General features: G+C 41.9%; 1 protein-coding gene across 2 annotated transcripts in view; it reads right to left on the reverse strand.

The window, feature by feature from the left end:
• PRKG1 (protein kinase cGMP-dependent 1) overlaps positions 1 to 20,632 on the reverse strand; it is a 1,945,024-nt gene that overhangs the window by 12,642 nt on the left and 1,911,750 nt on the right. For both annotated transcript variants that reach the window (XM_069239875.1, XM_069239874.1), the window contains exons 13-16: positions 15,639 to 15,780; positions 14,301 to 14,464; positions 6,514 to 6,636; positions 6,361 to 6,423 (exon numbers count right to left, since the gene is read on the reverse strand). In XM_069239875.1, coding sequence (XP_069095976.1) covers positions 6,361 to 6,423; positions 6,514 to 6,636; positions 14,301 to 14,464; positions 15,639 to 15,780 — 492 coding nt within the window. The remainder of the gene's footprint in view (positions 1 to 6,360; positions 6,424 to 6,513; positions 6,637 to 14,300; positions 14,465 to 15,638; positions 15,781 to 20,632) is intronic.

A 20,632-nucleotide genomic window follows, 5' to 3' on the forward strand; every position in this document is an offset into this window, starting at 1 on the left:
AAAATTGGCTAATTTTGTGACCAGCAGGAGGTTTATCTCTTTCTCTTCGTGTCATTGGGCCACCCACAGGGCCAAGGTCTGAGAGTTACAATTCATCAGGTGAGTTTTCCGCCTGAAGCCTCGTTCCTCACTTTGGTCTGCCACCCCGACTTGTATTAACAGGATACCACTATCTCCCTGTGCCCTGTTCGTTCTAACTCTGGTTTAATCATTCATTGTGTTAATCAAGTCTCTTGTGCTACCCAGAATGATCCTTGGAAATGCACTGTGCAAGTGACCGTGCATAGCACAAAACATTTCAACATATGTGTATGCTGGAAGTGGAGGCAAGGGTAACAGTGAGTACACCTTTACTATACATTTAGTTCATCTTCTTAGTTAACACTTTCATTACCCGGGTGTTTTAACCTGCTGTGTTTCTTAGGTTAAGCACTCACAGAGGTGTTTTAAGTGTGATCTGCATGTGACAGGTTAACCCAATTGTAAGGAAAACCTGGTAAGGAAAATGCAGTGCAAATTAGATGATTACGCACATAGTCATAATTGTGGGTACACATTAATCTGTGCATTGCCTTTCCTCTTATGGTCTACGCTTTCTTGAATGAGCCAAACAATCAGTGGGTGCAAAATGTGGAAAGGTACACATCGCATTTGTCCTGGTCTTGTCTACTGAGGGAGGATTTCACAAAGAAACATTGTTTCCATTAGCTGTAAAGAAATGGGAGGAAAGTTGTGTGCAAAATGTCACAAATGTGTAGCACCATAAATAAGGCTTTCTTATTGTATAGAGACTTTTCATACGAAATACTGTAAAAGGTCAACAAAATTCAGTCCCATGACTACCCCAAAAATTGTGGGGGCATATTTACAAGCCCCATGGAGCAGGGCAGAAATGCACCCTATTTACAAGATACGGTGCATTTCTGTCCTTTACCCCTGTGATGATGTGCAAATTGCTGCCTAGCACCAATGCAGACACCCTTGCACCATGGTGCAAGGGAGTCTGCGTTGTCAGCAGGATTGTTTTTGTGCAGGAAGCGCCACCTTCCTGCACAAAAACAATCCAGAGAGACATGTTCCTTTTTTTAAGTGTGCTGCAGATTGAGTGATTCATGGAAAGAGGAAACAACAAGGAGAAATAAAGTTATTTCTCCTTGTTGCGCCTCTCCTGGGGAAGCGTACAGTTTGACGCATTCCTAGGTTTACAGATTCTTGTAAATATGGGAATGTGTCAAAATCCATGGGTGTTGCATGGGAAAATCCATCTCAATTTCCATGGAAGGCCTCCCTGAAACTATGAAAGGCAGCATAGTGACTTGTGCTCCGTTGCATTACACCGTACCTCCAAGGCCATGAAAAGCCCTGCAAAGTGGCTTTGCGTGGCCTTGAAGATATGGGTCTGCACTATGCACCACAGGTGAGTCACAAAAAGTGGTACACGGGCTGCACATGGGGCTTGTAAATAGGCCTTGTGGTATGTCAGGGTGGATGTCATAAATCCTTCCAATAGAGAGGCATTCTCATATTCTCCTAATAAACAATTCCGATGTGTTCACTTCAGTTTAAAGGTCCAGTGATGCACAAAAAAATCAAGTGATGCAGTTGGGATGTGGCCTACCATTTTTGTGTGAGACTGCACCTACAGTCATGGGGATAGACTAAACTGCACACGCTGTTCCCTTCCGTACTGCTGCAGATTAAACAAAAATATATCTAAAGGAATGCTGCTAGGGCTTCACACTGTTTAGAATGTGTTGGCTACTGCGTTCCCAAATATATTTTCATCCTGCTTCAATGAAGTATTCACAGAGGTTTTTTATGTGTGATCAGCATGTAGCAGTTTAAGGGAAATCTAGTTTGTCATAAATCTCACTTAAAAAAATAAGTAGAATTCTGACTAGGGTAATGGTTGTATGTGTAAACATTAAGGCCCGTATTTATACTTTTTGACGCTAAACTGCGCTAACGCAGTTTAGCGTCAAAAAGTTTAGCGCCGGCTAACGCCATTCTGAAGCGCCATGCGGGCGCCGTATTTATTGAATGGCGTTAGCCGGCGCTAGCAGACCGGCGCTGCCTGGTGTGCGTGGAAAAAAAACACGTACACCAGGCAGCGCCGGCGTTGGGGAAAATGGCGTTAGGGCGTCTTAAAAATGGTGCAAGTCAGGTTGACGCTAAAAAATCGCCTCCACCCGATTTGCGCCATTTTTAACGACGCCCAGACGCCATTTACATGACTCCTGTCTTAGTAAAGACAGGAGTCATGCCCCCTTGCCCAATGGCCATGCCCAGGGGACTTATGTCCCCTGGGCATGGTCATTGGGCATTGAGGCATTTAGGGGGGCACAAATCAGGCCCCCCTATGCCAAAAAAATATATAAAAAAAATAAAAATGTATACTTACCTGAACTTACCTGAATGTCCCTGGGATGGGTCCCTCCATCCTTGGGTGTCCTCCTGGGGTGGGCAAGGGTGGCAGGGGGGGTCCCTGGGGGCATGGGAGGGCAGCTGTGGGCTCATTTTGAGCCCACAGGTCCCTTAACGCCTGCCCTGACCCAGGCGTTAAAAAGAGGCGCAAATGCGAGGTTTTTTGCCCCGCCTACTCCCGGGCGTGATTTTTGCCCGGGAGTATAAATACGACGCATTTGTGTCGCAGTCAATTTTTGGGACGGGAACGCCTACCTTGCATCTCATTAACGCAAGGAAGGCGTTCACGCAAAAAAATGATGCTCTTTCCTCATACTTTGGCGCTAGACGCGTCTAACCCCAAAGTATAAATATGGCGTTAGTTTTGCGCCGAATTTGCGTCGAAAAAAACGACGCTAATTCGGCGCAAACGGAGTATAAATATGCCCCTAAATATAACGTGCTTAGGAAAATATGTTTTGTAAGCAAAGGGTTATGCTGGTGCTGACCATTGATCATTTTGGCCTCTGAGAACTGGTTGGAGGATCCGGTTCATGCCAGGATTGTGACACATAATCACCCTGCCATCTCCTGATAATTGCTCTAAGTACATGGGTAACCAGCAATTGGCAGGAGGCTTAATGGGCAGAGGCAAAAATAAGTGAACAATTGCACGTACCACCCTGCTGTTGTCCCTATTCCACTTGGCCACTATTATAAAGCAGGGGCAAGACCTGGCATTGATACCCAGGTACTGGGAAACCCACGGGATTTCCCTCACTTCTATGAATATTGGCATTCCCAGAGGGAATCTACAGGATCATCTCAACTAGGGATGTGCATACACATCTTGACGAAAGGGCATCCCAGAAAATTCACTGATTGGTAGTGCACATGCATTTTAAATTGGCTTCGGAATCTTCTTTTATCAGATGGGATGTAGCGCTGCTTGCACACAATTGGGAAGGTAATCCAGAGGTCATCAGTGTGCCTTAAAGTGCAAGGGTGACAAGAACTGTCACCCCTTTTTGGGACTCAAGGAATCCCTTGTAGAAGGAACAGTTTGGGTTATTTCCAATTCCAAAATGGTGGATTCCCCAGAAACCCAAACAACATCCTTGTGACTCACCAGGCAATATAAAATTAGGGTTGCAGCGTTTGCCACCTTGTTTTTAAATCTGGTTGGCCACTGACAGAGGCATGGATAATGTTATCAGATTGGTGCTAACCCTGCCTAACCACCATCTTACAGTTTGAACCTGTTTCTGACTGGTAGAACACTGGAAGAATGAGGCTATATTATCCCTTCCCCAAGATATAAATGTGTGTGTTCATTTGCTTATTGGAGGTTACATCCTTTAAGCAGTGTAGTGTGAGGTTGTTTACATTTGGATGTAGATTGCCTTCTGTACTAGAATGGCTTATTGATAAGGTGTTGACAAGTGATTCTCATTTCTTTATAGATCCATGCTGAGCGTTGGAGAGTTGGGAAGATTTTGCTTGGCCTTCATATTAAATTAAAATTTTGGTTTGACTGCTCTTTTCTGGGCAAAAACAAGGTTTTAGGCAATTACCACAAACTAGAATCATGCAATAAGTTTAAAAGTATTCATTAGTACCTATTTTCTTTTTTTTAACATAAGCCATCATTTGCATGAGAAGCACAAATGCCCCGTTCATATTAAACACATATTCATTGATTACATTGACTTTTACTCAAGGGAGTGTAACAAGAGTCATTAAATGGAAGGGAGAGGAGAGACACTTCCAATCCTTTACAAATAGCCCTGCTGAATTTAAGCTTCCACCCACTAAATTAGACAATCCCATTGACCCAAGAGTATAGTTTAACTTAATATTCAAAAGTAGAGACTACCGAAAAGTGGACAGTTTTCTCTTTCAATACATCACTCTCTTTACAAGAGCAACCATCATCTTTGTTTTAAGAATATATCACAATGTATCATCTATCTGAAAATAGCTACTGACAATGACTCCTTACTACAAAACATTTTATTATCTTAGAACCATTTCCCTTCATCATGATTTCAAACATATTTATAAAAAAAATCTATAAAATGCAATTAGTGAAATTTTCCTTTCACAAAACAACCACTCTATTGATTCATAAAATAGTAAATCTTTCCCTAGTAGAGGACGTTTTCCAATAAGCACAAAAACGAGGTCAGATTAACCAATTTTTTAGGAGATTTAACTTAGACAGACTTTCAGAACTTGAGTCAGTCTGGTCTCCAAACTCCTCTTTCTCGGAAAAGGGTATTGAAAAAGTAGTCTGTATACAATGACTGTCACATATCTCTCACAGAGACCTCTTAAACTGGAAATAACTACCTTACAAATAATACTGTCTGTACGACTGGCAACAGTGATGCATGCCTGCTAGTACTACTCGATATGTCAGTGGTATTTGACAATTTTAATCATGACCCTCCATTCTCCATCTTATTAGAAAGGATAGGATCCAAATGCAAAGTTCAGTGATGAGTTACAACTTTCATTTCTGACAGATTACAGTTTGTTAAACTAGGCCCGTGCAGATCCTTTACCCTGTCAGTGAATTGCCATGTATATCAGTGCTTCATCACTCTCACTGTTTATTCGCTATATGAAACCACTTGGTCAGGTGCTCTAGGAAACATTGACTCATATAGAACAATATGTAGACTCTACCCAACTCTAAAGTATGAAACGTATCTAATAATTCTTAAACATGATATACCATCTCTGAAAAACTGACAAAACTGGACAAGTTTCTTCTGTCTGAAACTAAACTCACTACAAACTGGAAACTTCCCCTACTCCATGCAAACCCTTTCCCCTAACCCCACTAGTGCAAAAATGGCACCTCAACTCTCATTCTGGCATCACTACCAAACTGGTCCCATCTGCCAAATTGTTGGGTTTGACAATCAACCAAAATCTAAATATCACACCTTGTATTGAAAACTTGCAGAAAGCAAAAACTGTCTCTTTACAACTATTTTAAAAAGGCTAACACCATCTATCACGGAGACTGACATCAGAGAAGCAATGAAAGCTCTAGCCTTCATTCTCCTTGATGGGGGCAACACTCTACTCTCAACTCTCTCAAGCACCATTTTAGAACTACTTAAACCTATTCATCATGCAATGGCTTGCCTTGATAATGGTGAAAACAATTATATCACACAACCCCAATTCTGAGAGATCTACATTGGCTTCACATTAAATTAAAATGGCCTGTACCACACAAGGGGCACTACATGTAGGCCTCCAGAGTTATGTGAAAGGCAAGCTCTGTACCCCAGGAGCTGAGAGGACCATTAGAGACCAAACAGACCACTCTTATAGATCCCAAACAGTAAAACATGCAATGACAACGAAACAGGCTCTCCCAAAATTTTGGAGCCAACTCTTAGAGAATATAAGACTTGTATCCAACCTGCTTCCATTCCAAAGGCCCTAATAAACCCTATTTTCAAATGACACAAAGCTAGCTAAACACTGTTAAATGCATATTTATAATTACGCTCCTGTTCATTATCAAGAAACAAGTTTAGTCTTCATTGTTATCTTTTACTTGTAAAGGAACCTGTTGATCTGACAGTTAGGTCTGCAGTAGGAAAAAACACTCAAATAAATAAATAATGTATTGCTTTGGGGAAAATTGTAAGAGCGTTAAAGGGAAACTTGCACCTGGAGACCACTGTGTGAATAGCAAAGACGGAGATTATTCTAGGCACATCATTTTTTACCAAGATATTATTATATTAACTTTTCTGAAAAAACTCAGTGTAAATGTGTTAATGTGCGAGAGGAGCAAACGAGAGAGAAAGGGTTAGTCTATAAACTGCAATGTTGTTTGGATGAACATATGACTAAATAGTAACATGTCTCTTCTCGTATCAAAACAAAAAAACAGTTAAAATATAAGAGTACATATTTGAAACAGCTTACTTGTGCTTTTGGATGTCTTTCACACCATTTTTCAAGTTTCCCAATCTTTCCGAAGGATTGTCCCTGTAGAAAGAAGGTTCATGTCAACAGTCAAATTATGATTTGACATCCATTAATTTCTGATTCTTAAAGCTATTAAATATTTTGTCATACCTGCATAGTTTTTTTATTAGATTAGCAGCATTTTTGGTAATTTTCTTTGGAAATTCTATCATGTCGATGCCTCTCAATATAATATTGTAGGTCTTCATAGGGTCTGGGCCTGAAAATGGTGGGCTGGTAGAAGAAAAGGCCAATTAACGCACTTCAAACTGTACAGTATTTTCGGCGTTTCACTAAGCATGCTGTAAGGTGGAAATACATGGAATAGAAACTTTTTGAGACTACTTTTCATAAACAGCACAGTGCTTTGCAATTGCAGTGATTTTCCAGACAGGATGAGAGAGATTGGAAGTGCTTTAAAACAGAGGTGGATTAGCGCTCAGCATAACATAGGCAAAGTCTAATGTATTTGTAGCAGAATTGTTTCTAACGCTAATATACAGATATTGGGAGCCTGTGGTAGTTTTTTAGGGTTTTGTAGTGTAGCGCAGTGGTTCCCAACCTTTTGACTTCTGTGGACCCCCCACTTTATCATTACTGGAACTCGGGGACCCCCATTGAATCATTATTGGAATCCGGGGACCCCTCTACTGAATCATTACTGAAAGGGGTCCCCGGACCACAGGTTGGGAACCACTGGTATAGCGGCTTATCAAGAATAATTTCTGGTTCCCCCCGTTCTGAATAGAAAACATTCAGCATAGCTCTGCAGGAAATTAGTTTCAGGTACTTGGGGCACAACATGAGAAAAATTAAGACAGTGCAACACTGTTTTAAATGGGAATATCAAGGCATAGACCATCCGTGCTACAGAGAACATGTTGACTTCCGGTGATAGACTGTCCATCAAGTGGAGTGAGAATCCAGAGTGCAGAATTTTATGGACCAAGCATGGAACCATTGAAGGGCGATCAAAATTGGGTTAATCAGGTCAAAGTGACAAAAAACTGAAACCAGATGTACAGCAGCAAGAGAGGCCTCCATTACAGCCGGACTGTAGAAGGTTGTGATATTTATCTCATCTGATGTATCTGGGCAATGCAGAGATCAGAATTTATCGGTTTCCACAAATAGCATCTAGTTGCAATTATTGCCGTTAAAATGGGATATAACATGCAACTGTTGTTGCTTATCACACCAACATGTTCCATTATTTATCTAGCATTTCCCCAATTACGTTTCGTCAGTTTTTGGCCTAATGAAATGTATGTGGAGGGACAGTGCTTATGGCTCAAATCAGATTAGTGGTATGTGCAGAAACAGGAGTTATTGCACATTTCACAATTAACCCTCAACCCTATTTGAGGCCTATGCCTACGTTTAAAGGTGCAGTTCTAATCTTAGATAGAATACATAATAATGCAAAATTGAACAGTTGATTTAAAAACATCGTCAAGAATGATGTTTTTAAAGTCGTTTTAAAATGTGAGATAGTATTGTGTATTTGTATATTTTAAAAGGAGGTCAAGTTTCAATGTTTCATTAACTAAAAACCTAGAGATTTCACATTGTCAATGATTTTGGGGATTGTACCTTGAGAGCGAACCATTAGGGTGAAACTGGAAGGGAAGATGGTTTGGTGATTAACATTGGGAATTTTGGGGCATATTTACAAGCCCCTAGTGCCACCTTGCGCTGCCCTAACGTCATTTTGTTTAATGCTAAGGCAGTGTTAAGAAGGCCTTTCTCCGGCGCCTATTTACAAAGTGGAGAAATGCTTGCATTGCACTTCTTTGTAAACTCTTGTGCCACATTATGCCTGCACCAGGCATAATGTATGCAAGGGGAGCGTTCAGACGCAGGGAGGCCCAAAAACATTGCACAGTGAAATTTACAACATTGCACCACAACATTTTTTCCGGAATTTTTAATGTCTGCTCAGAGCACGCTTTAAAAGGATGCACCCATTTTAATCAATGGGCCTCCTTGTGCTTTGGTGCACTAACGTCAACATTTTTGATGCTAGTACAGCAAAGCGCCACAATAGCGTCAAATATGTTGACGCTATTATCCTAATGACTGCCATGGTGTGCCGTATTGTAAATATATGGCACAACCATGGTGTCATTAGGTGGGGCAGGGGTGACGCAAGAAAAGTGGCACATCAGGACCGATGCGCCACTATCTTGTAGATATGCCCCTTTGTCTTCAGTACATTAAGTTTTAAACATTGTTCTGATATCAAGCTCAGTGTGCACCTCGGGAGATTTTTCTTACGCCAAATTCAGAGTTCATTTTTAAATAGAGTTTGGCCTCAATGGTGAACTTATGGTAGGTGTTGATGATGTTCCATACTATTTTACAACGCGGTCTAAGGTACAGTTGGAAGGTAATGGGTCTACAATGGTTCCTTATGTGCCCTCAAGTTGTTGTGAACCAGCTTAGCATCTGCCATTCAGTCATTCAGTGTCCCTACATTATTTTAACATAATATGGACAATATCCTGGTTGAGAAAATTAAAGGGCACTTACTATTCTAGAGAGGTAAGCAGACCATAGTGTTCACTCTCCAGAATGCAGATAGTACCATCTACAGCATGGCTGTTTCAGTACTACAACCCTGTCAAAGCCCAGATTGAGCAGGTTGTTTTGGGGTGATGCATTCCTTGGGCTGGTTTGCAATACAGCTCTCTAGTGCAAGGAAAGGTAAGTCCTGTGTTCAGAACAACCTAAAGCTGTTGAGGTCATCCTTGTAGGCACTTAATGTTTATAAGATGGAACTTGATAAGCCCTACTTTCAGGCAGCTTATGAAATTCACCTGGTGACAAGGGGTAATGTGCAGGAGCCCTCCAGTAGGGGCCAATGAGGAGGCTGATTTCTTAAGAGCAGGAAAGACAGGGTCTACCATTTACCATAAGGGACAGAGGTGTGAGATGATCTGCCTTCCATCATACAATGATATTGGGTCAGATATTCACCAGGTGAAGGAGACTGTTTTATGATGGCTTAAGGCACGGAGTAGAGGGTGATATGTGATATTTGTGTCTGATGGATTGTGTATTCTCAGATACATGTTTTTGCACTCTCCACATTTGCACAGTGGATCTGTAAATGTATTAATAATGGTGGATTTGATGATGTTAAACAATATTATTGTTCTGTTTCTAGTTGTATCACATTGTTATCTGAAGAAATATTGCAGCAAATGTGAGTGTTATAAGACATTCTGACACATCAAGTTCAGTTAGGGGAAGATGGTGAGTTTTATGTGCAAATTATGTTTTAAATTTCTCAAACAAACTCTTTAATTGTTAAGTTCACAAGTGAACCATTTTGTGGTGTTCTCGGTTCTATCTATTTTTCATCCAAGGGGGTCATGCCATTGATAATTCTGATGTGACTGAATTATATTGAGTTATAAGGCAATCATCATTTATTCCAAAGTTTCAGCTAGGTATTGGGCAAAATAATTCTGCTCCACTTCTCCAGGGCCACTGTTTTTGATGTGGCAGATACAGATTGTGACTTGAACTGTCATACATATTTTGATTAACTGACAAACCTATTGCTAGGATGTTGATGGAGGAAGGGCTTTGGAAAGATCTGATTAGTCCACAACTAATGGTTTATCTACTGAGATAATATCCTCCTCAAACACAATACGATCAAGGATGGAATCTTTAATGTGAATAGTTTTGATGGCATGTTGGATACCTGCATTACCATTCGGTTAGAAAATAAGGCATGGGACTGGGTTGTAAGCCTCAAAGCCCCCTTTTTAGTTGAAGTCGCCCAATAAAATGTTTGAGAAATTGATTTTTGAGAGGTTATAAATTGCACACATAAATCTATAGCCACATCTAGTGGAACAGTAGACTAATGCATCCACTGCAGCAATTTTTGATCAGCCTTTATGGTCATAGGGTCAATAGCCAATACTTCACATGAGGGTCTCAAGGTGCTGAGGAGGAGGGGGAGTCATGAAGGGGGGGGGGTTAGGTGGTGCTACTGCTCGAACAGCCAGGTCTTGAGAAGTTTCCTGAAGGTAAGGAGGTCTTTGGTCTGGTGCAGGTGAGTGGGAAGAGTGTTCTGCGTTTTGGCTGCGAGGTGCGAGAATGATCTACCTCCGGTTGTAGTTCTGCAGACGCGTGGGATGGTTGCGAGGTCGGCGGAGTGGAGATGCCGAGTTAGGGAGTAGAAGGAGAGTCGTCCTCTGAGGTATTCTGGTCTGGTGTTGTCAGTGCTTTGTGAGCGTGGGTCAGGAGTTTGAAGGTGATTCTCTTGTTGACTGGGAGCCAGTGCAGGATTTTCAGGTGGTCTGTGATGTGGCAGTGGCAGGGGATGTCCAGGATGAGGCGTGCGGAGGTGTTCTGGATGCGTTGCAGCCTCTTCTGGAGCTTGGCCGTGGTTCCTGCGCAGAGGGTATTCAGCTGGCTGCTTACGAGGGCTGGGGTGATTGTTCTTCTGGTTTCGGTGGGTATCCATTTGTAGATCTTTCGGAACATGTGGAGGGTGTTGAAGCAGGAGGAGGAGATGGCGTTGACTTGCTGGGTCATGGATAGTGAGGGGTCCAAGATTAATCCTAGGTTGCGTGTGTGGTTGTGGTAGTGGTTCCAAGAGTGGCAGGCCACCAGGAGTCATCCCATGCGGAGGGGGTGGAGCCGAAGATGAGGACTTCCATCTTGTTGGAATTGAGTTTGAGGCAGCTTCTCTTCATCCATTCAGCGATGGCCTTCATTCCTTCGTGAGGGAGAGGATCAGCTGGGTGTCATCGGTGTATGAGATGATGTTGAGGTTGTGGGATCGGGCAATGTTAGCGAGCGGGACCATGTAGACATTGAGGAGGGTCGGGCTGAGGGACGCAGATGATTTTGGTGGCCTCCGAGCGGGATGGGGGAGGCAGACTCTCTGGGTTCTGCCGGTGAGAAAGGAAGTGACCCAGTCCAGGGCTCTGTTGCGGATCCCAGCATTGCTGAGGCGTGAGCTTAGGGTGTGGTGGTAGACGGTGTCGAATGCGGCTGAGAGGTTCAGGAGGATGAGGGCTACTGTTTTGCCACTGTCTAGTATGGTTCTGATGTCGTCGGTGGCAGCGAAGAGGGTGGTTTCGGTGCTGTGGTTGCTGCGGAATCCAGATTGGGAAGGGTCCAGGGTGCGGTTCCCCTCAAGGAAGTGGGTTAGTTATCTGTTGACAGCCTTCTCAATTACTTTTGCCGGGAAGGGGAGCAGGGAGGCACAATGACACCATTAAGTTTGGTAACAGAAAACATGTGTAATCTTCCACTAGTGCTAAGAGGTTCCCTCTAAAAGGTGGGTGAATAATGCTATAAAAATATTCTTTCTCCCTGAAGTATTTCGATTACTATATTCCAGTGTAACAAAATCCTTAAGGTGAACAGATTATGGTAGGAGTGAAGTTGGAGAATATACTAGATGGAGTATTGGGCCTTTAAAAATGTGAATTTCAATGCTTGTGCATGCTCCTACTTGCATTTGTGACTGAATTTATCACAAAGAGCCCTGGAATATGCCCTGGTAATCTACAGCAGCCAGGAATATATCTAAAGTTTCCAGAAATATATCTGTACATCAGATGGTTGGTCCAGAGGCAGACAAGATGTAGTTTAGCTTTCAAGTTGCAGCATATTTTCCATTTTCTTTTCAACCAATTCACAAACTCCTTCCCTTTTGTCTCCATTAAATATGGGGTGTTCCATTCCCAAAATGACCCAGAAAGTGTGCTTATGACCAGATTTTGGACAAGTAAATTACAATGTGTTTTGAGGGTGGGAAAACACATGGAAAATATTTGCAAATACCGACAAATTGTCCAAAAATGTGTCATGACTCCATTGACTTGTACTTATCCTTCCATTTTCCTACCCCTAATCCTCACATACACCAGCAGAAAATTAATTTAAATAGATAGCCTTACTTACAGTAAAAAGTTGATTTCCACCCAGAAAGTCTGATTGTGTCAATCTCCTGGATTTCCTTGCCTCCATTTTTTAGGGGAACGCCTCCTATGCATACATTACGCCTGCTGCAGGCATAATGTGGCGCAAAGGGTTACACAGTGGCGCAATGCATGCGTTGGGCCACATTGTAAATATGGTGCATTGTTTTTGGCCTTCTAACGCCACATTAGGGTACGCTAATGTGGTGTCAGAATGGGGCAAGGCCCTCTTAAATCTGGGCCTTTGTTCCCAAACGGATTCATATGTCATGAATAGAGAGATTTCACAATAGGATTGGCAAGCTAGGCAGACACTTCAATCACTTTTCTTGCCCGCTAATGTCAACGTGCAGTAGTACTTATTCTCAGATTTGATAAAACATGCACTTTATCATGGAAAGCTTAATTCAAGTACACATGAGCATATATGTTTACACATTTTAGCGACCTCCTTCCTGTTCCTCCATGATATGGAATACTGCCTTCAGCGTTCTGCATTTTTTCAGGTGTGCCATATATTTAGACTGCCCATCTGCACACCATGGCCCATATATATACTCTGTTTGCGCTAGATTTGCGTAATTGTTTTAATGCGAATCCAGCGCAAACGTAACTCCATATTTATATTTTGGCGCTAGACATGTCTAGCGCCAACATTTTGGAGTTAATGAAATGCAAGGTAGGCGTTCCCGGTCAAAAAATTCCTCAAAGGCCCTAGCGCCTTATTTACCTCCTGTGCACAAATCACGCACGGGAGGAGGAGGGCCTTAAATAATGGCGCTAAGCCTGTTTAGCGCCATTATTTAATGCCAGGGTCTGGGCGGGCGTAAGGGGACCTGCAGGCAGATTTCCATGGTCAGAGACCATGGAAATCTGCCTACAGGTGCCCTTTCCTGTCCCCAGGGACACCCCCACCCACCCCTACCCACACCAGGAAGTCACCTACGGATGGGGGTCCCATTTGAAGGTAAGTCCGGGTGAGTATTTTTTTTTGTCCAACGCCGCTCGGGGCCTTGATTTGGGGCCCCCTGCACGGTGCTGGCCCCAATGACCATGCCCAGGGGACATTCATCCCCGGGGCATGGCCATTGGGGTGGTGGGCATAGCTCCTGTCTTTATTATGTCCATGTCCATGGGGCAATTTTTCTGCCTCTAAATAGTGCCGCGCCATAATTTGGCGCACAAGCCCTGGTTCCCCCTACGCTTCCCCGGCCCTGTTTGCCTCCTTTACAAGGACGCTAACAGGGCCTTAGTGCCGGCTAGCACCATTCCATAAATATGGCGACTGCCCGGCATAATGGAATGGCGCTAGCCGGTGCTATACTTTTTGACGCAAACCTGCGCTACAGGTTTGCGGTAAAAAGTATAAATCTATCCCCATGTGTCTGAGAAAGCACTAATGTGCAATTGCATTAGTACGGTGTTTTTATTAGTGCTCTTCCACATTGGTACTAACGTTTTTACATGTTATACTGTCTTCCACTGCATTGCATTACTGCATTTGTCAGTGCCTCATTTCCCTTTTTGTACATGTGATATTGCCGTTTATGCATGTGCTAAGATATTTGGATCCTCTTCTAACACTTTTATCGCAAATGTGCAATCTTAATGTGTGATGAAGTCGAAAAAAGTACAGAACCGAAAAGATTTTGCAAGTGTCTTACATGAGTCAGAGCTATTCGCACATGCGACAGTTCAAAGATACAGGCCCTGGAGTTGTAAAGATCCATGAAGAGGCCTTCATCTCAATACAGACCTTTGCAGTCACAAAGCATTATGACATTCTAAAGTTTTTCGCTCATTTTGATTCACTGTTGTGTTTTCATGTCCGCTAATATAATACTTCATTCAGCCTTCATCATTTTAATGAAAGTGACAAAGGCAGACATGTCTTGCCGTGACCTTGCCCTCAGTTAGCTGCAGTTGCTATGGTAATGCCCATACCTGCCAGTCAGAAGCTCATACATTAAGATGCCAAGTGACCAGTAGTCGGCAGAAATGTCATGGCCTTTGTTCAGGATGATCTCTGGGGCTACGTACTCTGGAGTTCCACAAAAGGTCCATGTTTTCTTTCCAAATCCTATTTTCTTTGCAAAGCCAAAGTCGACCTGAAAGAAGCAAAATTCCATGAACCCTCAAAAATCCACATTGAAGAGCCAGCCTGCGTTTGGATCCTTGCTAAGGATAGGCAGTGTCTACCTACACAAAATGTTACCCTACTGGCACACGTATGCACAAGCAGTACCAGAGAGACTTGCCAACAAATAAATTGTGTTCACAATCATCATTCTTTTACATATTTCATTAATTTCTGTGATTAAGAACTTTCCAGTAATTTGATATAAATAGTGGACAATTAAACATATGTTTTCACAAAAACTATCCAATTTATTTAAAAAAACGTGTACTGCCAGATTCACAAAGGCAAACTTAGACTTTTGGTCTAAGTTTAGTCCAAAAGTCTAAGTTTATGACTTTTCTTGTATTCAGAAAGGTAAGTTACGAGTAGTATCTTTACGTCCGCACTCGGGGTGGGGTCTCCGCTCCGAGTTCAGAGATTCCACTCAGCACCCGGAGTGTAATCTCGGTACCCAGAGTGGAATCTACGCACTTGGGGTGGATCTCCACCCTGAGTGCGGAGATTCTGCCCGAGTGTGGAAGTAAAGATACTACTTGTAACTTACCTTTCTGAATACCAAAAAGTCATAAACTTAGACTTTTGGCCTAAGCCTAGGCCAAAAGTCTAAGCTTACCTTTGTGAATCGGGCCCACTGTGTTTTTATGTAGATTTATGTAAAAATTGTGAGATTCACAAATTTCGGATTATATGACTTCCTTGAAAATGTTCATATTTTTTTCCTGCATGCTTGAATTCTTCATATTATTAATGAGAGTGATTTTGACAAGTTAATTGTGCAACATTTTCTCTCATGCTTACAAGAATTTATGAAAAAGTCATGATTTTTCAGGCAACTACTTCTAATGTAAGCACAGGGGTTTTCTTTGGGCCATCAGATTCTTAAAGAACTGTTCTAAAAATGTGAAGTTGCTTTTCTGAAATATTGCAAATGTAAAGACAAGGGCTAGAGGTTGTATTCAAACTATACTTAATCTTGAAATTTAACCCAGTTTGTTTTATTTAATTGTTTCATTTACTTTCACGGCTGTCCTGAGCAGAGAACGCAACTGTGAAACAAAGAACATTTCTCTGGCAACGGCATCACAGGCATTGAATAAAGGTATGTAGAGGATTGTGAACTGAATCTCCTCTATGCTACTCACCAGCTTGGCGTATCCTCGATGATCCAGAATGAGGTTTTCTGGCTTGAGGTCCCTATAAATGATTCCTTTGGAATGCAGATATGCAAATGCCTCTACTACGCATGCTGTATAAAATCTAGTTGTCGCATCTTCAAATGAACCTCTGCAAGAGATATTCAGAACAGCAAATTAGAGAATTCAAGGCTTATTAAATGAGATGTTTGACCAATCTACTTCATAAATAGAGTCTGAGATATCTGACATTCAACATATCAAATGTTGAATGGCCTTAGGCCAGCAGTGCACAGCTGTCTAAGGATGCAGAAAAACACCTGGAAGAGCACAATGAGATTGAATGTCTGACGTTCTGACTCATGGATGATGATGACGAATCACACAGACAACCAATGAAATGCTTCCTTAATTTTACACATGTTTCAACCAGTTTGCCAATTATAAGTATGTATGTCTTTATTGATAGATACCTACACAACATCCTGGAGGGTATTACTTTTCGAATCTACAAGTAAAACATATTACAAGGGAGACTGTAACTCAGATTGTTACAGCAAGGTACCCTGGCAGGCTGCTAGTCTTCACTGATTGGCCTCCAGATTGATTTTCTGGTGCACCTATAAATTAAGCATAGTCACTATTCTGCATGAAGAGACAAAGGGGTCATGAGGGACCGGGACAACAATCCAGACAACACTCCCCCAAAGTTGGCATCTTCGTGATGTGGCGCCAAAATCAGTGTACTGCATGAAGCTAAAATCGTTTCTGATAATCTACTGACAATACTGCCTATTTTTTGCGAGTAAAAATGTGTTCCTTGCTATTTTCTTTTGCATTTCAGCCAATCAAAACCAGATTAACTTTATCCCTGGTTGGCCATCCTTTTTTCAGGCAGTGTTAGGTAATTTGTTAAGGGGAGATAAGCGTAATTCTACCCGATGTTTAGCAATCCAATTCTGGTGTGGGCCACTTCATCTCTTAATTCCCCTGAAATCTCTTTGTTAACTGTAGACACAAAATACACAAAATGTGTCTATTTCGCTCCTCTGTCCCTCCTCCTCCGCTCGCTCTGGTTTTTGATTACAAGCACCTTTGGACCTTTGGCAGCTCATGTAAACAAACAATTATAGAAACTGCAAAGGGGAGTTAAAGTAATTGAATGTTTGTGTCTCTGCTGTTTTACGACAGCTTTGGCAAATTATAAGGAGGCACTCCGCCCGACATGAATCACATATCCATATTTTTAGGTATTCTAAAACCTCACTGGACGGCTACTCTATATGATAATACATTCAAGCTACACAAAGAGAAGTAAACTAGGTTCTAAACATGCTCTATTTTGTGCACAGCTGAAACTAATTTCAGATGGTGGGACAGCAACATTGGAAACTGTGTTGTTGATCCCTGGTGTAGGATGTTTATATTGACAGAAAACCGTGAATACCTACATCATGTATTGTGCCAGTGAACTGCGGTGGTTAGCCATTGGACGAGCTTCAAAAAGGAATTTGACGTAAGCCACTGTAGCCACGAGCCAGGGTTCAATAACATACCAATATGTCTCTGTGAAAGCCAACGATGAAAATCCAACTTATCTCGGGATTTTGTTCCTAGAAACCCACCAGTCCCCAAATTCACGTGTCACCAAATATGTGTATATGCATGAAAGATGGACATCAAAATGAGACAGTTTTGGTTGAGCGCAAAAAATGGAAGTGAAGTTCAACAAAATCATGGACAAAAAAAAACCTCCAAGTTTGTTGTCTCCTACCAGTATGTGCAGCATTTTAGCAAGCCAACCATTTGCCATCCAATTACTGCTGATACTTCTTGTGGTAAATATAATTACGCCTTCACAGCAGACCCGTTTAAATATACAGTTTAATGTATGAGTCTGCTCTTACTGGCAAAGAAAAACGAGCGATCATCAGATTTATAGCAGCTGCGCTTCTGGCAAGATGGAAATACATACTGGTACCAGACACACACGGCCCAATTCAGGAAACTGCACAGGAATGTGCCCAGCAATATCCGTGAACATCTCCATGGGGGGATAACTGGGGAGATGTATCCCTGGCACTGCTGGCACATTTCCAGCACGCTGAATTGGCTCCACGATGTACAGTTAAAAAATAAAATACAGTAAAACGCCAAACAGAATAAAATTCATACTTATACACAGTTTGAGTTATTCCTGGTGTTGGTTTGCTGTTGGAATGTTGTCAAAGGACGGTTTTTGGAAAGAGCAGAATGCACAGAATAAAAACATGACTTCTTCAACAGGCCCCACTTTGAAACGTGTTCTTCATTTCTTACAATTTACATCAGAAACAATGTTCATCGGTTAATATTTTCTGTGGAAGCAGCTAATTGTCCACCTTCCCTTTTTATGCAGCCACAGATAATTGATTTGTTTGCTATGTATGTGATATGATAAGCAGTGGATTGCCTATGGCAGTGATTCTTAACCTTTTAATTTCGGAGGACCCCTAATAATCACTACCGAAAGCTAGGGACCCTAAGGCTTTTTCTCCCCACCTCATTCTGAAGCCCTTTATTTTCACGTTTCACACATCACTACTTTCTTCTTCTGCACTCCTTTCATTCCCTGCTGTACTTACCTTCATGCATCTCACTCACTTCCGTGCCCCGCGCCCTGCACGGAGGCAAAGGATTGGCTCTGTGAGAAACTCGCCCCGCCTTCAGCCTCAACCCCACGCCTCTGAATTATGTTAGAAGCACCCATCCACAGCCTGAATTCACAGAGACACCTACGAACGACCTAAGTTACAGAACGCTCAATACAAGATTAATGTGCAGTATGAAAAACAACTACAGGAAAACAGCGTGCTGGAAAAAAACAAATACTTTTAGAGAAGTAAATTAAGAAAAACGTGAGAAGCTTTCTTACTGACATAGAGTACCTCATTTTGATTAAATATATTTGGCCCAGGCTTCCACAGACAGCTTCAGCTGGCGGTAGGCACTCTAGCCCATAGACCTCGTCAGAATGTACTGGCGACTCCTGGGAGTCGTTGTCCCACAGGTTAAGAACCACTGCTCTACGGCTTTGCCACCCACAAATGTGCAGTAAATTATCTCGTAATACTAGGGTCCGTGGATCACCATTTACAAAGCATTCATAACCATTGTTTATCAATGAGCACAAAACAGCCTAAACAAAGAATAGTGCGGTTCAATCAACACACCCATACAACTGGTAAAGTGTAGCTCTTCCTAGGAGGGGCCTTTCTCAAAATATGATTCTAAGTTATTTGTTTTGCTTTTGTGGGATCTTTTAGGTGTAGAATGTTTGTATTTCATGTGCAAAATGAGTGTGGGCATCATTTATGTGTAGGCAGGGGCATCACCAGCTACCCTTGCCGTTTAGGAACCCTGGGATTTTCCTTGCTGGCCCAGACCTCAGGAGTTGAGAAAGCAGCAGCAGGGATAGAAAGTTAGCTGGTCACTAAAAACCCTGTTTACTTTCTGCAATTGTCTCTACTTTTCGCCAACTGGTCCTTCAGGAGCAAACAGGATGCTTTTGAGGAAAAGTGGGAAAAATAGAGCCAACCCTCTGAGGTTATCCAGGGTCAGGGTGCTTGATATGTTCTCTACCACTGGCATTTTGGTGAGTCGACAACCATGAGAATGAGATGTGAGTGGCAGACAACTCTCCACTGTACAAGTGCAACAATACAACACCTAGCTTTCGTAATCTGAGATAATTAACCCTTTCAGTGCCGCTGAGAATGGTAATATAGTTGTTTTTTTGCTGTTGTGTGTACTCACATGACCTTTAAACAGTAAGGGGTTAACTTACTGAAGAAATAGCCTAGGTAAAAGTAGTTCACGTAGGCAGAGAACGGGTTAAAACCAACACTCGACTGTATATGGAAATAATGTTTGTGCTACAATTGAACAATATGTTCTTGTTTATATTTGTATATTTTAGTTCTAGAAGGCTCAATGGGGCAAAGTACTAGAGTTTGCATATGACAAGGTTTTTGTATCAGGGTCTTCAAGAATGCTTACACATGAGACAGTGGTGACTGCTTTTTTCACTCAATAAATATAGGCACCCATTTAAAACATGTATATCAAGTCATGAAGTGAGAATTACTTGGCCTAAGAATAAAATGTTGGAAAACCACTTAAACCACTGTCGCCTAAGAGAATTAGAAGGGTGCTTCCCATTACTGGAAACGTGCACAATGTTCCGCATAACTGAAGTCAAGGACACATTTGGGGTTTCGTGATTTGAAAGGTTTAGTTACATTGAAAAACACAGACCGTATGGTTCTGATTTCATGAAAAGCTTCTTCTTCATCCCTGTTTATTACAGTCGTCTTCGTTCACTAAATCAGTTTGTAAACTATAGTTTAACATTGGTTTTTTTGTGGGTCAATTCTTAGGTTTCTGCCGTGCCTGTGCTTTAGAATATAACTAAAAACAAGTTTACTGGCACTTTTGCTGTGACATTTTAAATGCAAATGACCCTTTATCTGTTGTGGTTTTCAATTCTTCTGCAGGAAAGCAGGGGTTTTCAATGCCATCTCCATGTAAAGAAGAGGCTTTGCTACAATCAGGACAAAGCCCTTTTAACGAAGGCGGTTACTGCTTCGTTCCACAGTGTCCTAAAGAAAGTGACGGACTCTGCAAACTTGTGCTGCCCTCAGAAGCAGACACTGTAAAGAGAGACAGGGGTCTGATCTACAGATCACCGGGTTGAAGGATAAAAGAAGAAAATGTAAAAGATGGAGATTGAGTTTGGAGAGTTCTTTTGTTCTCGTACCTTACTGTGAATTGAACTTTTGCAGCAAACGTTTAAAGCTAATGTTCGTAAATACAAAATATGGCAAAATGGCATAATCTCTGGAATTTCAGGAAACAAGCATAACAATCATAATGTGATATCCCCAAAAGTTTGTGGCTTAAACCAGCATAATTAAAATTTTGCCCAGGCTTACTGCAAACCTCATCTATGGTTGAAAGTTACA

Source organism: Pleurodeles waltl, chromosome 6 (assembly GCF_031143425.1).
Source record: "Pleurodeles waltl isolate 20211129_DDA chromosome 6, aPleWal1.hap1.20221129, whole genome shotgun sequence".
NCBI classification, from domain to species: domain Eukaryota; kingdom Metazoa; phylum Chordata; class Amphibia; order Caudata; family Salamandridae; genus Pleurodeles; species Pleurodeles waltl.